Source organism: Pestalotiopsis fici (assembly GCF_000516985.1).
Source record: "Pestalotiopsis fici W106-1 unplaced genomic scaffold PFICI_Scf_2, whole genome shotgun sequence".
In the NCBI taxonomy this organism is placed as follows: Eukaryota; Fungi; Ascomycota; class Sordariomycetes; order Amphisphaeriales; family Sporocadaceae; genus Pestalotiopsis; species Pestalotiopsis fici.
The window spans coordinates 496164-510975 of record NW_006917092.1 but is presented as its reverse complement, the minus strand read 5'-3'; the positions used below and the strand labels follow the sequence as shown (position 1 = coordinate 510975).

The window sequence follows — 14812 nt, the reverse complement described above, 5'->3', positions numbered from 1 at the left end:
TGGAGCGTAGCATGTTTTCTGATGAGGGCGAGTACGATCTCTCCGTCCAAAAAAACTTTCCTGACTAAGACGTCTAGTAGTGGCCATCATCTGATGCCTTGCTTCTCGATCCATTTATACTCTTGCTACGTGTTCATCTGGCGCTGCCATCTCATAGGCCATAAGCCCACCCAGTTCTACATGTTTCCGCTGCTCCTCTAGCTCCGCTGGCGGCATTTCCTGCAATCTCGCGCCTTCATTCCAGCCTCCATGGTCTGCAGGATGTATATCGTGCTCTGCAAACTGTGGCGGCGCCTGGTATGCCTCGGCGCGCGCCGCCTGTCTCTTGCGCTTACCGATCAAGTATGCAGCGATGCAAGACCCGATGAAGACGAGAGCCCCTACGGCCACACCCACGCCAATGCCCGCCTTGGCGCCCGTGCTTAGTCCAGAAGTGTCTGGATCGGTTTTGTTGCTCCCCCCGGTTTGAGTCGGGTCGCTCAGACTGCCGCTTGTTCTTGTTGTTGTAGGACCCGTCTCAGTCCACGTTGGATCATTACCAGACCGGCGCACAACAACACCGCCCGCATATACATGATTGCCAGCGGTGAAGAACATCGTTACTTTCGCGGACCGAGTCGTCGGACCTGTTTCGATGTACTCACTAATAGTGAAGGAGCTATCAGTAAGCATAACCGACGCGCAAGCAGCAGGATCAGTGCCCGCCCGGCCAGTTTGGCAAGTATAGGAACTATTGTATATTAAAAAAATATTAGCACACAAGTGTTTGTTTATAAAATTGAAGAAAAAAAAAACAAAAAGAAAAATAGTTAACCATGAAAGAAAAATCTGCGAATATTACTTACGACGGACAGCATGTGGCTGCCGTGCCACTATCACCGAGTCCAGCGAAGCACGCGTAAGTATAACCCGATGGGCAAATCCCAGGTGAGTAGTAATAGCCATCGTAAGGGATAAAACTAGTAGGAAAACATGAAGATGCACTGGCATTCGTTGTCCCGTATGCTAAAGCATTATTCAAATGGATGATAGAATTGCAATTCGACCCACTCGCCGAGTATGTTGTTGTAAGAGGTCCAAGATTCGACATCGAATATAATTGATAACGAAAAAGCCAAAAGCAAAAAAAACAAGAAGTAACCACAGTGAGAATCAAGGTCTTTCGAAGAAAAGAAGGACGAAACTAATAAAATCTTGATACGGTGGAAGCTATTTCCCTAGGTATACTAAAAGAAAGGACCACAATTGAAAATAGGGCATGCTCGCTAGTTTACATCCGTTTCTTATAATAAAACTTGGCCTTCAGCGTTCAAAAATAACAGGTTCTAATCTAATGTGCGCCCAGGGTAAGCCGCAAGGCTCTGATACTTATTAGCTGTAATCTCACGGCACAATATCACCTGCAAGCGACCCAATCAGTGTCGAACTAGAAGTCGACGTTGCACTATACGTGTAAGGGTATCAGCACACAAGATGCCCCCCCCCAAACTCTACGAGACCACTGAGATCATCTTGATTCTAACTGGGATAATCTGAATGCACAAGCGTTGATGCCTTTCCACTACTGAACACCATGTTGAGTCTGGTTCAACGACAAGGTACAGGCTTACAAAGTATTTGGGTGGACCCAGCCTAATCCCTGGGAACCCCATACATTTATACACGGTACAGGGAGTTAGCCAAGCTGACCTTATTGGTCATTGAATTATTAGGATTTCTCCAGCCATCCGTATCCGGTTGTAGTCCCCGGGTCTTGCATGGCGATCAGGAGACCAATATCAAATCAATGCAAGGCTGCATTATATGATCCACCAAATACCGCTGTTCCGTAGCAAAAGACTTATCCTAGAGTTTTTGGCACCTATATACAGCTCACCTAAAACTCTAAATGCTCAGGCTATTGGTATATACGTTTCGGGATAAAAGACCGATGACGCCCGAATGGTTTGGGGCCTTGTTGCTATTCTAGCAGTCGGCACCGCCCAGGAGATCTGGACCTCAAATGTGACTTGAAAGCCTTGCTTGAAGGATCAACTAGGATTTATTTTTATTTTGCTTTTTGTGTTTCGATGTAATTGCTGTGCCGCATCTTGACCATTGCTCCGCATTCGCGCTGCGGCATTCAACGCCCTGCTTGTGCTACGTTGATTCCACCACAAGCTTGTACAAAAACACGGAATGAGGGGCGGTAAGGCTCCAGATCCTGCTTTTCAGTCGTGGGAAACGCAGAGTCGGCTCTCGGCTGAAGGGATGATGCGGCGCAAGAATGATATAGTACACCTGTGTTTGGAAAGTATCCATATATTGCGATGTACCTCTGAGCCGTATCGCAAAAGGAGGAGCTGCACACCTAGGTCAGGCTAGTCCAGAGTGATATATCGTGCAACACCACAGGCAACTTGGCGCAGTAGTTTGGTGCGATGATATATGTATTATATACTAATCTTGATGGAATGAAATAATGTCTCACCCTGAGCCAATGTGCAAAGGTGAAACTGAAGACGAGATGATCGAGGAAGCATTGAAAGATGTCTAAGTTGATCTCTAATCTACAAAAGAGAGGTCCTGAAGAGCGAACGATATATGTACCTAGGTAAGCAGGTCATCTGCAGTGGGTATTGACTACGTCAGTGCGACAACATGACAATCAGATGATGTTTTCTGATAATTTTGACCCCGAAGACAGTATCCCCAATTTCATAGGAAGTTTTATTCTTTTACTGACTGCAGGTATCCCACACACGTTATGCTTTTCCTTCTCACATGGTCAAAGATGAACTAGCGCATTCAGAAACACCTACGACCAAAAGCTTTAACCAAGACGGGGTATTTTCTGGGAGCGGACGGGCTTACACTAATCTCCTTGATTTGAAGCAAATGCGAGTGCCTAGACATGATTGGAGTAAAAGAGACCATGCTCGAAAAGACGCCATTGTGGCCTGCTAATCGGCTGCCAAGTCTACTGCCAAGCCTCATGGCTGTGCAATTGTATCCAGGAGCATTCACACACATATAGAAGGATTGTCGTTGTGGCAGTGTACGCAGACTGCCTTGAGGTGGGTGGCTACCTATGTGAAAGTGATGCAAGATTCGACTATGTACGATGACCCCAATTTGAGCATCGCAAACACGTAGCCTGGTATGCCCGCCATCACCATCACTCCGTCCAGAAAGTCCAAGCTCTGTTGCTAATGGAGGCTCTAGCAACAACGAGGAGTGTTGACAAGCATCAGAGATACGAGTCGGATAAGGTTGTACGAACCAAAGGGGCCTTTATAGTGGTATCCTCATTTTCAGGGCCGCTCAAGTCTATCTACATGGTACCTCCTCACGACCTCTCTCCCTATCCCCAAAGATTGTTCTTAGACGGTCAGGTTCTGAACCATCTGCCACCAATGCTCTCCTACTTTCTGCATAGCTTCTGGGCTGTAGTCCTGTTCGAAAAATTCCAACGATAGCCGGAAGGTGTTGTCGTCGGTGATATCCAGCACCCTGACGAGAACGTCAAACTGTTCACACGGTTAGCGCATTAGGTTCGCTTGATCAAACAAGCCGATTGGCAGTGCAGACTTACATGCCACGGATCCACACTTCGCTTCAAGTCGTCGTCTACCCTCAGCGTGTGCGTCTCATTCTCTACCGCGGCCGGCCGTCGCTGGAAATTGATGGCCGTGTCAAACAGTTTCGCAGAGGTCACTTTTTGAGCGACTTCACGAACGTTGGATGACTGCCGGCGCACTCCCTCGTCGCTTGCCTCCTGGATTCTCGACGCCAAACCAGCCAGGTCCGTATCCACCCGCACTCGATGCACCAGCACGTTGATGCAGCACCCTACAAGGTCCCACGCGGAGGTGCCGAGGTTGTCACCAATATCTTCGTCCCGGCCGCTGACGATGAATTCGTACGCAACATCACCCAGCCCGGTAAAATGTGACAGCGTCTGCGCCCATGCTGCGGAGAACAAGGAAGCCGGCGTGATGCCATGAGCGGCGCCGTAAGGGATGAGGCTCGCGGCCGAGATCGAAGGGAGAGGGATGAGGGTCTTCCTCAGACGCTTGTGCTGCCGTGAGGCTGGGTCAGGCTCGGGAAGTGCGGTTGACAACAAGGACGGCGACAAGTCGTGTAGCAGGCGTGACCAATATCCATCGTCGGCGAGCACGCGCTCCGGGGCAGTTTGAGCGGCAACGAATGCCTTGTACGAGCTGGTGACACCGCTGTAAGCGCTTTCGGTTTCATAGGCCTCCAGCAGCGCCTTCTTGATTAACCCCAGCGACCACCCGTCGATGAGGAGATGATCCATCTCGACGTGCATGTATGTCCTTTCCCCGTGCCGAATCACATGTGCGCGATGCGGGAGAAATGAATCGTCCACAGGTGGCACGACCAAGTCGTCAAACACCGGTTCTGAATCTCCAGCTGACGCTTCCGACACGAGCACTGCAGCATCGGCGGCGGCATCTGCACTCAAAAGTATTTGCATAACTGGAAGGCCTAGGCGCTTTGGGGAATCCTTGAGAAAAATGGAGCGCAGTACTGGAAACCGGGCCACGACGCTCCGCCAGGCGGATACCAGGCGCGGCAGGGAGAGCGTTTCATGAGTGAGGGACCAGAGCTCCATGCGCCATGACATAAGCAGGACCGCAGGATTGGTATCGCGCGCGCGGACGACTTCGCGCTGGAAGGCAGAAAGCGCGTAGGCATCTTCGATCTGAATGCTGACAGTCGTGGGCTTGGCTGCTAGACGTGATGCAACGAGCGACTGGTACGGCGCGAGCAATGCTAATCCCGATCCTGGGGCGAGCCTTTGGATGGAGATCGAGGCTGTCTTGTCCTCTTGTTGCTGCTGCTCTCGCTTTCGGTGCTCTTCATCCTCGAGCAGTGTCACTAGATTTCCGAGCGTCTTGGCGTTGATGATGGCGCGTGCCGAAATACGCAGGTCGGGCAGGGTCCTTCTGGCCTGTGATATGATCTGAATAGCAGCTATAGAGTCACCTCCAGCGGCAAAGAAGGAAGTGCTCATGGTTATATCGTCGGCCGAAAGTGGAAGAACACCGGCCCAGAGCTGTCGTAGCTGGTCGGCGAGAGACCCTGGAACCACCGCAGCACCATCTGCATTGTCTTGGTCGCTGCCAGCTACGTCATTGTAGGTTTTGGTACTCATTTCTTGCACCCACAACTTCAGCCTCTTGCGGTCGATCTTTCCTGATATGAGAAGCGGCATCCTCTCCAGCACGATCCATACGGACGGAACCATATAGTCGGGCACTGTTGAGAGCAAACGCTGCTTGAGCCTGGATATGAGCTCGTCTGAGCTGCCACGCGGCCTATAGGCGATGAAGTCTGTTTGTCCCTGTGCAGTTGGCGTTGCTGCCGCGGCCTGGTCCAAGTCAGACTTGGCCTGGCTGACAACGGCCACGATGCGCCTTGCGGCCGGGCCCGTCGGAGGGAGGAAGGCCAGAGCAGCTGCCACCAACCCTCCTTGCGTCAGCCGGTTCTCGATCTCGCCCAGCTCGATCCGTAATCCTCGTAGTTTGACCTGCGTATCGCGCCGTCCTACGACTTGGAAGCTGCCGTCGGGGTTATACCGTGCCAGATCTCCAGAACGATACAGCATCGTGTCGCCCGTGAGATTGCGAATCCATTCGGGTGCCATCACAAATGCCGCGTCGGTGGTGTCTTTGTCACCGAAGTAACCGCCTCCGAGAATGGCGCCGCTGATAGCAATCTCGCCAATACATCCCACAGCCGCAAGTGTGCCATAGTCGTCGGCATCCACTACCCACATGGTGCCGCCGATACTGTGACCAACATGAGCCTGGTGTGCGTCTGAAGTCACGTTGATGTTTCCTGAACACCATACAGCTGTCTCCGAGGGACCATATGCGCAGGTAAGATCGACGTGATCGGCCCAGCGGGTAATGGATTCCTTTGGGATTGGCTCCCCACTCAGGATCAGCGTCTTCAATGTCGGCACCTCCTCCGGGAAGAGGAGATTGGCGACTGTGGGAACGACGATGAGAGTATTAGCCGCCAGCGACGTGATGGCACCCGCCAGTTTATTGGCTCGGTCTTCCTCTGATGGGACGCAGACACAGCCGCCGAAAGAGAGTGTGGTGAAGAACTCGGCGACTGAAAGGTCAAACGTATGCGCGCAAAATTGCAGCGTCCGCCAGTCTGGACCTGCGCCAAAAGCTGGTCCATGATGCAGGATTGATGTGCAGATGGCCCGATGAGGCATGAGAATCCCTTTCGGCTTCCCTGTGCTTCCTGAGGTGAAAAGTAGATATGCCGTGTTCGATGGGCTGGCTACGTACGATGGTTCAACGTAGAGATGAGGAGTAAAGCCATCTGGAACCTGGACAATGGACAAATCTTCTGGGCTGATCAACTTCTCCAGGATATTGCGGCCAATTGGCGAGGCCAATGCCACTTGGATCCCGACCGTTTGAATGATTTCTTGGATACGATTTGGCGGATGTGCAGGATCAATAGGAACATACGCACCACCGGCTTTGAAGACGGCGAGCATGGCCACGACGGTCCAGATTGACTTCTCGAAGCAGACGCCAACAAAGACCTCGGGCCGCACACCAAGCTCAACAAGCTGCATGGAGAGCGTTGACGCGTACGCATTCACCTCAGCATAGGTCAAAGAACGCTCTAGGCTGCATACTGCTGTCGCGTCAGGAGAGCGACGCGCTTGGTGTTCAAACAGATGGTGAAGGCAAGTCTCCTCACCTGGAGGCGTGGATGCGTTCCATACGCTGATCTGGTGCAGATCGTGGTCACTTAGCGGACGGATGGATTCAATTAGGGTATCTTGGGCAGCATGGCTGAGCTGCGTGATGATGGCTTGTAAGTGATGGGCTAGATGCAGCGCCTGCGGTGATGAAATGACGCGGTCATCGTGTTCGATGCGGAGCAGGATACGCGTAGCATCCGCACCCTCATTCGACAACACGAACGTGAGGACGAGCGGAAATGAGTGCTGCTCTTTCTTGCCGAGGCTATCTAGATACTCGAGACCAAGTTTTTGCATCCACAGCGCGATGGCACTGGTGAAGGATGCATGATGGACGACGAGCAAGCTTTGCAGATCCATCGCCGTGGGATGTTGGTTGTTTTCAGTCGCCAGGAATTTGCGGATTCGGGACAAGCCCGAGTGCTCGAATGGCATCATCTCCGCGGCTTGTAGTCTAACCCGGGAGAGGAGGGCAGAGACCGGCTGCTTGGGATCGACGCCCAGCACAACGGGCACAAGGTTGATGGTCGGGCCTGTTATCATTGGCACATCTGGGATGACACTTGACCTCCCATTGTTGATTATACCAAAGGCCACCTCCTCGGTACCCGTATAGTGCGACAGCAGTATGGCCCACGCGGCCCGCAGGAGGAGGGATTTCGTGACGCCAAACGGCGGCAGCTGATCCAGGGTGATGCAATGCTCCAAGATAGCACTTGGATTGGCTCGGAATTCGAGGTGCTGGGGTAGAGTCGGGTATGGTTTGGGATGAATGTCGGACAGAGCCCGAGTCCAAAACTGCCGTTCGTGGACTGCTTCTGGCTTGACAGCAGGGGATTGGACAAACAATTGAAATGGTGGCCGTGCCGGCACAGCCTGGCCCTGAAATTGCCTCGCCACATCGGACAGAACCTCGACAACAGAGTGACCATCACACAGAGCGTGGCTCGCTGTCCAGACGAAGTATGTATCCCCAGTTTCTGAGTCTTCGATAATCGAGTAGCGAAAAAAGCGGTCGCCAACCACCATTGGCATGTGCGCATCTTGCTTGAGAAACGTAGCAAGACTGGAATTGAAGGTGATCCAGGGTATGGTTTCGGCATCCTCTCTGAGGACCACCTGTTGCTTTTCTTGCCCTTCTACGTGGCAAAAGCGTGTGCGCAAAACAGGACTTGCTCGGATAGTCTCGTTCCATGCATGGCGGAGGCGGTCGAGATCACAATTGGGCCCTACGCGGAAAACAAACTGTCGCATGTACGAGTTTGGCCTCTCTTCTTCCTCGACGAGAAGAGATTCTTGCATCGGCGTCAGGCCGTACGCTGCCTCAATGCTTCCTGCTTGCAAATGGAGGTGACTGGCGATTGTGTCCAGCCGGTCCTGGTCCAGCGAGCTGCTGTCGCCCTCTAGGGCGGGTAGTTCTGATGATGGCACGGCCATTTGAGCTATTTCTGCCATATCCTCGAGCGAGGCGTGCATGAAGATTTGCTCCATGGTGAGGCGAATTCCATCCTTGGCCGCCGCATCAATGAGATGCTGCGCTGTGATGGAGTCGCCGCCAACCTCAAAGAAGACATCATCTCCATTGAAGTTTGACGGGTCATCATGAAGAACCTTTGCCCAAATAGAACGGAGCTTGGACTGAATATCTGCTTGGACAGGTTCGCTGTCCAACGATGGACTATGATTTGGCTTCTGGCATGGAATGTTAGTATACAACCTTGGCATGTGAGTGCCGTACACCTACCCGTGTATCGCCCGAAGACGCTAGTCCATCTACCGTGCGCTGTATCTCTCCTACAGGAAGCATCTTATCCAATCTTTCGTCGCTTCAGCGGCTTCGATCAACCTGAAGAAAACAACCCTGAACCGGTTGGTTGGTTTTGGGAATGATTGATGTACATTATCCAGCCACATAACCTTGCATCACCACTTTCCCAGCAGCCGTCTATCGGAGATGTTGACATGTTGGCCTGGTCTCGAACAAAGAAGTTACGGGGTAGTGATCTGAACAGGGCAAGCAAAAACCGGAAGGATGCCGAGGAAAGTTGAAACGCGTCCCCATCAGGCAGTCAAACATGGAAATGCCGTTCCTTGGTGCTTGTCGAATGCCGGCTTACGACGTGATCGCATTGAATGACATGATTGGCTGGCAGTCGACATGACCGAGAATCGGGCGCCAAAGTGTTGCCGCAGCCTGTCTGTGGTTGACAAGGTCGCTTGCATGAGATGAGATTCTCGACACCAAACGTGACTTGGATGCATCTCCATAGTCGCAAAGAAAGCCCCAGGGCCTAGAAGACACAGATCCAGCTATTAGAATTGGAGTTAGAGCCCCCGAGGCTACAATGTCCGGCTATGGAATATTACACCCGAATTAAGCAATCTGACGCCCGAATGGTCCCATACCCCAGAGATGCGCCGATTTGATGATCTGACGAATCCTCCTAGCGGAACTACCCGAACTCGGACCTTACAGAAGAATGGCTCTGTACCTACGGCACGCCATAGTGTTCCTCCATCTAAGACAAAAACGATCAATATAGGGGAAGCATAATTGAGGACTAACTTAGTTTCTATGCCCTGCTCTACGACCCCCATTGGAGAATAAACTTGTGCAGACATGGCCAGAAACATGTGCGAAGACGAGCGAATCGTCGAGGGGCCTGGGCTACCACCAGCCCTGGTTTTGAAGGACATCAATATCGGACAGTTCCTTGACCAGCAGGCAGAAAAGCACGCCACGAATACCGCTCTGGTTTCTACATGGCAAGATGCGAGGCTGACGTACGGGGATCTGCACAACTCGTGCAAATCTGTTGCTAAGCATCTCTTGCAGCGTGGTGTACGGCGCCATGATCATGTTGTTGTGCTGGCTGGAAACTCGGTGGAATATGTGCAGCTGTTCTTCGCAGTGGCGGCCATAGGCGCCGTATTTTGCATCATCAATCCAACCTTTGCTGCTGATGAGGTCCTTGCTGCGGTCGAGTTCTTGGGTGAGTTGGATGCTACTAGCACAAAGGCCATGTTCACTTTTCGCATCTCTGGAATTCACGAACTGATCTTCTCCGTGTAGACCCGAAGGCTATTTTCGTGGCAGACAGGATCGGATATCGCAAGAACAACGCCCTTTTGGCTGAGCTTGTGAACCGGCGTGGGCTCACCACATGCTTAGTGCAGTTGACCACTGGGAAACCCACCGAGAGCGTGCCATCATGGCGTGAGTTCCTACAAATGGAGCAAATGGATGGCGACGGCAGCGATCTCTTGGCGCAAAACTGGGCCACGTGCCATCCCGGGGACGCCGTTTGCATCCAGTTCACCAGCGGCACGACAGGTCCGCGGAAGGGAGCCATGATCACGCACACTAATCTCCTTAGCAATGCTGTCCTCGTGGGAGATCGGCTTGGGTACACAGCAGCAGATGTTGTCTGTTCCACAACGCCACTGTTCCATTGCTTTGCACTCGGCTGCGGCCTCTTGTCCACGGTGGCGTACGGCGGAACTGTCGTCCTTCCCTCGGATGTTTTCCTCGCCGGAGCAACGTTGCAAGCCCTCTCCAAGTTCAAATGTACCGTGATACATTCAGTAGCCACCATGCTGCAGGCCATGATGGACCATCCGGATGCCAGTATCCACCGTCCCAACATGGTCTTGCGGACTGGTATCATCGGCGGGTCGGCTCTGACGAAAGAACTACTCACGAGGTTGAGCGCCGAGTTTGGTTACCATGGTGTAGCCTATGGCTACGGCATGACCGAAGCTACCTGCATTGTGTTCATGACGGACCCAAGCAAGGTCTCCCTACTGGATGACTTCTCGTCCGTGGGCACGCTCTTGCCTTCTCTATCGGCCAAGGTTGTCGATGCAGATCTCCAGACTCTCCCAGCTGGGACTCCAGGTGAACTGCTCGTTGCAGGGCACTGCGTATTCCGAGAGTACTACAAGAACCCGGGCAAGACGGAGGAAGCGGTCGTCAGGGACGCGCAGGGGCGACGCTGGCTTCGCACGGGAGACCTTGTCACGATCGACGAGGCGGGAAGGTGCGCCATGATTGGCAGGGTGAAGGATATGATCAAGAGGGGTGAGTTCTCTGTCCCAGAATAAGATTGCGCCCACTGCATGAATGAATCCCGATCCCCTACATACCTGAGTTTAGGACGTAGCTGACAGCTTGGTTGCGGGCAGGCGGCGAGAACATCTTTCCACGCGACGTGGAGGAGGTGCTGGAGCAGCATCCCAGTATCCATGCGGCGGCTGTGGTGGGGATCCCCGATCCCTACTGGGGTGAAATCGTTGGCGCCTTCATCCAACGTGCCAAGGCCGGAGATGGGGACCGGGCCGCCGACCGGGAAGCTGAGAGCCAGGCCCAGGCACATGTGGGGAGCAAGGAACTTAAGCTATGGATGCGGGGTCGGATACAACCCCACAAGATGCCCGAGCACCTCTTTTGGATCGGAGAGGGCAACGGTGTTCCTGACGAGCTGCCTGTTAACTACACCGGCAAGGTGGTAAAGTCAGACCTTCGGGCGGCTGCCACTGTACTGGTGAAGGGATAGTATATAAGCCTTGGCAGAAGGCAATCGGCTCGGAAATCAATCAAGGTGCGATTAGAAAATGGTATCCTGTTGGGTGCTAGGCATCAGTGCAGGTACTAAGTACCTAATTTCCCCACAGCTGCTATAAGCTTTTCGCCCTCTTGTTTTCATCACACTTTAGTTACACCTTGCCAACGATAGATTGAGATCACCCGCCTAAGATCATCACTCTTGAGGCCCCGCAGCTAGAAACCACACTCTATTACCTCTAATTCTCTGTTTCCCGCTATTTCCGTGAAGTAACTGGTACAACCCCTCAAGGCTCTGGCCTTACATATCCCCACGGTCACTCGACTGTTCCACCTTTGGGGCCGGGGGTCGGGGGCCGGCGCCCGGCCTCAATTCAAGACAGGTGGGTGCTTGCGAATGTCCAATATTCTCAGGTACCCACAAATGTAAACATCGTGGGAGCTTCTTTTCGCCGAATTTCCTGCATGATAGTGGGCGACCCAAGGTCATCTGTTTTTGGACATCTCATTCCAATTGTGCATGGGATTTTCAGATAGCAATAGTCGGGTGATTGTGCTGTCTAGGATCTATCTGACTGATTCCAAACACCAACTCTCAAGGTTGCCACTTGGCTGAGAAGTACTGCTGCATCACCACGTCGCCGCCCTGCCACTCGGTGGACTTGGTCCACCCCTCGGACTGATATGGCACAAGGTTGGAGGCCACCTCCCATTTGCCTACGGGGGCCTCTGCCCACAGTTGTTTCATGGTCTCTTCTGAATGATGAAATAAAGTCCATCCAAGGGCATTCGCTTTGGTAATGCCACCCTCGTTGGCCGTCGCCCTGTGGCGCCCAAAGACAAGTGATCCAGCTCTCGGCCGCAGCAGCTTCCCGAAATGGGCCACTATGGCTTTCTGCTGATCGAAGTCGAAGAGATGCAGGAAAGAGCCGACAAATATGATGTCGACCTTTCCTGCCAAGTCAGCCAAAAAGTTCGGATCGAACACGTCTGCGGCCTGGAACCTGGCGCGGAGCGTATCACGGTCACGGAAGAGCTCGTAGCCCAGCTCCAGAAACCTCGGCTCCAGATCAACTCCGATCAAATTGTGCGACGGAGCGCCATCGTGAACCAGCTTCCGGATGTCCTGACCAAAGCAGCAGCCCAAGTCCAGGAACGTCTCGCCGTTGCGGACGCGCGAGAGCACCTCGGGATAGACGGGCGATAGGCAGGCAGGGAAGTCCAGGAATCTGAAGACCCCAATACATGGGAATGGCATACTGTGTACATCAGAATGGAATCCATGTTGAAATGTGCAATGGGATATACGAAGACTCACACATCCCAGGCCTGGTCCCGAACCCGGTAGATATGCTCGAGCAATTGGTTCTCGGGCACTTTCGAGTACTCCTGCAATACCTCTCTTGCGATCCGGGGAACTCGGCTCAGGGTGGCCTGGTACCAGGCGACATCGCGAGAGCGATCTTTGACGCCATTGGAATAGTCTGACGTGACGTCGGTTGCCTTGGCAGCGTCCACAGCCATGATCTTAGTCGGTGATATGGGTTGGATCAATATTAACAGGGAGATCTTCTTTGTTCTTTTTCCTTGTCTCTTGATTCGCTAGCCTCGACTCAAGCGCCTTTTTGTATAATCTAGCATCTGGCCTACCGCTGTAATTGCTGACAGTTTTCTTTTACTAATTGGGAAGTAATATGCCGTATCCCATGCATGCATCACGACACCGAAGGATTCCCGGAGCCGTCCCGAATATATCATCAATTTGCCGATAGTTTGAATGTCTAGACAGGGCCCCTTTCGGAGGCGGAAACAGGCAATGTCGGAGTAGCCTGCATACCCGCCCCTTGTTTTCTGTAGGCTCCAATAGTAAGTAATCATGAGTTATGATGTATATAACTGCCGAATATACTCCACAAATACTTACTCGTAGTAGCCCATTCCTCATACTGTCGAATCACACGTGGCCACGATCATTGGGAAGAAGAGAACCCCGTGTCGACGGTAAAGACTTTCAGTTGCGAAACAAGGATAGCATCTCAATTCCTACATATTCGTCCTTGTCTGGTGTAGAAACTCCCCACTCGGAGCCCAGAAAATCATTCACATTCTACCCAGATCACTACCCACCCCCCATCGCCATGGCAGTCCAGTACAAGTTCCAAGGCTGGCTCGGCAAGACGTCAGACTCCGTCAATGGTAAAATGGAATGGGGCGAATTCGAACCCAAGCAGTGGACTGAGGACGATGTGGACATTGAGGTCTCTCATTGCGGCATCTGTGGCTCGGATCTCCATGTGCTACGAAGTGGATGGGGAGAAGTCCCTTACCGTAAGAACTGAGAAACCTCTTTGCTCTACATGCGCTGGCTTGGTGACCATTTCAGCTGACATTCAAGCAGCTTGTGTTGTTGGGCATGAGATACTGGGCACCGCTGTTCGCGTAGGGGCAAACATCAAACATGTCAAGGTCGGTGACCGTGTAGGCGTTGGTGCGCAGGCTCGCTCCTGCCTGAAAGGGGATTGCGAGGACTGCTCAAACAACCTAGAAAGCTATTGCACAGGATTCGTAGGCACGTATGGGGGGGTGTACCCGAACAAGGAAGGAAAATCATATGGTGGGTATGCAGATTACAACCGCACCAACGGCCATTTCGTATTCCCAATTCCGGATGGCCTAGAGTCTTCTCTGGCTGCGCTCATGCTCTGCGCGGGTATAACAGTGTTTTCTCCTCTTTTGAGAAGCGGCTGTGGGCCGGGGAAGACGGTGGGTATTGTTGGCGTTGGAGGCCTTGGACACTTTGGTATCCTGTTCGCAAAGGCTCTGGGGGCGGATAGGGTTGTTGGCATTTCTAGAAAAGCCGAGAAGAGATGCGACGTGCTCAAGCTTGGAGCAGATCAGTACATTGCCACCGAAGACGATGCGAACTGGGCCGAGGAGAATCAGAGAACTCTGAACCTCATTATATGCACCAACTCACGAAAGGAGATGCCACTGAGTGACTACTTGACCCTCTTGAAGCCCGAGGGGCAGTTTGTTCAGGTTGGGTACGTACCCCATCTTCCCGAGCAGACGGAGTTTCAACAAAGGACAGATCAATCCCAGTAATGTGCCTTTAGACTAACTTGTTGCCAGTCTGCCAGACGGAGGTGAAATGCCCGCGATCAACGCCCTGACGCTATTCGAGAGTGGTATCAGCATTGGGGGAAGCGCCATTGGCTCCCGGAGCGACATAACGAAAATGCTGCAGCTGGCTGCAGAGAAGAGGATTACACCATGGGTCGAGGAGCGTCCGTTGCGAGATGCAAATAACGCCATCGTGGATATGTTCGAAGGCAAGGCTCGCTTTCGTTATGTTTTGGTAAATGAGAATTACGGAAAGCATTAAAAGAAGGGGATTGCAAGGATCCTTTCGATCAAAATCTAGAAGGGGGTGGGGGCTCCATTAGCAGCTTTGCTCTTTAGTTGCGAGCGGCGGAATTACTCGCGATGCAATCCAATAACAGTTC

At 52.6% G+C, this 14812-nt stretch overlaps 5 protein-coding genes across 5 annotated transcripts; 2 read left to right on the top strand and 3 right to left on the bottom strand.

The window, feature by feature from the left end:
* Window positions 1-114: 114 nt before the first annotated feature.
* PFICI_02314 (uncharacterized protein) lies at window positions 115-597 on the bottom strand (the record flags this gene model as incomplete). Its single annotated transcript, XM_007830895.1, has 1 exon — window positions 115-597. One exon carries the CDS (start codon window positions 595-597, stop codon window positions 115-117), a length of 483 nt encoding a protein of 160 aa, XP_007829086.1.
* A 2765-nt stretch (window positions 598-3362) lies between these two features.
* PFICI_02313 (uncharacterized protein) lies at window positions 3363-8467 on the bottom strand (the record flags this gene model as incomplete). The annotated part of the gene is made up of 2 exons (XM_007830894.1): window positions 3363-3509; window positions 3575-8467. The coding sequence occupies 2 exons, from the start codon at window positions 8465-8467 to the stop codon at window positions 3363-3365; spliced, it is 5040 nt and encodes a 1679-aa protein (XP_007829085.1).
* Window positions 8468-9362: 895 nt separating this feature from the next.
* Window positions 9363-11298, top strand: PFICI_02312 (uncharacterized protein; the record flags this gene model as incomplete). The annotated part of the gene is made up of 3 exons (XM_007830893.1): window positions 9363-9735; window positions 9816-10823; window positions 10928-11298. The coding sequence occupies 3 exons, from the start codon at window positions 9363-9365 to the stop codon at window positions 11296-11298; spliced, it is 1752 nt and encodes a 583-aa protein (XP_007829084.1).
* A 603-nt stretch (window positions 11299-11901) lies between these two features.
* On the bottom strand, window positions 11902-12830 carry PFICI_02311 (uncharacterized protein; the record flags this gene model as incomplete). Its single annotated transcript, XM_007830892.1, has 2 exons — window positions 11902-12565; window positions 12625-12830. The coding sequence occupies 2 exons, from the start codon at window positions 12828-12830 to the stop codon at window positions 11902-11904; spliced, it is 870 nt and encodes a 289-aa protein (XP_007829083.1).
* Window positions 12831-13444: 614 nt separating this feature from the next.
* PFICI_02310 (uncharacterized protein) lies at window positions 13445-14691 on the top strand (the record flags this gene model as incomplete). The annotated part of the gene is made up of 3 exons (XM_007830891.1): window positions 13445-13634; window positions 13705-14350; window positions 14439-14691. 3 exons carry the CDS (start codon window positions 13445-13447, stop codon window positions 14689-14691), a joined length of 1089 nt encoding a protein of 362 aa, XP_007829082.1.
* Window positions 14692-14812: the final 121 nt, after the last annotated feature.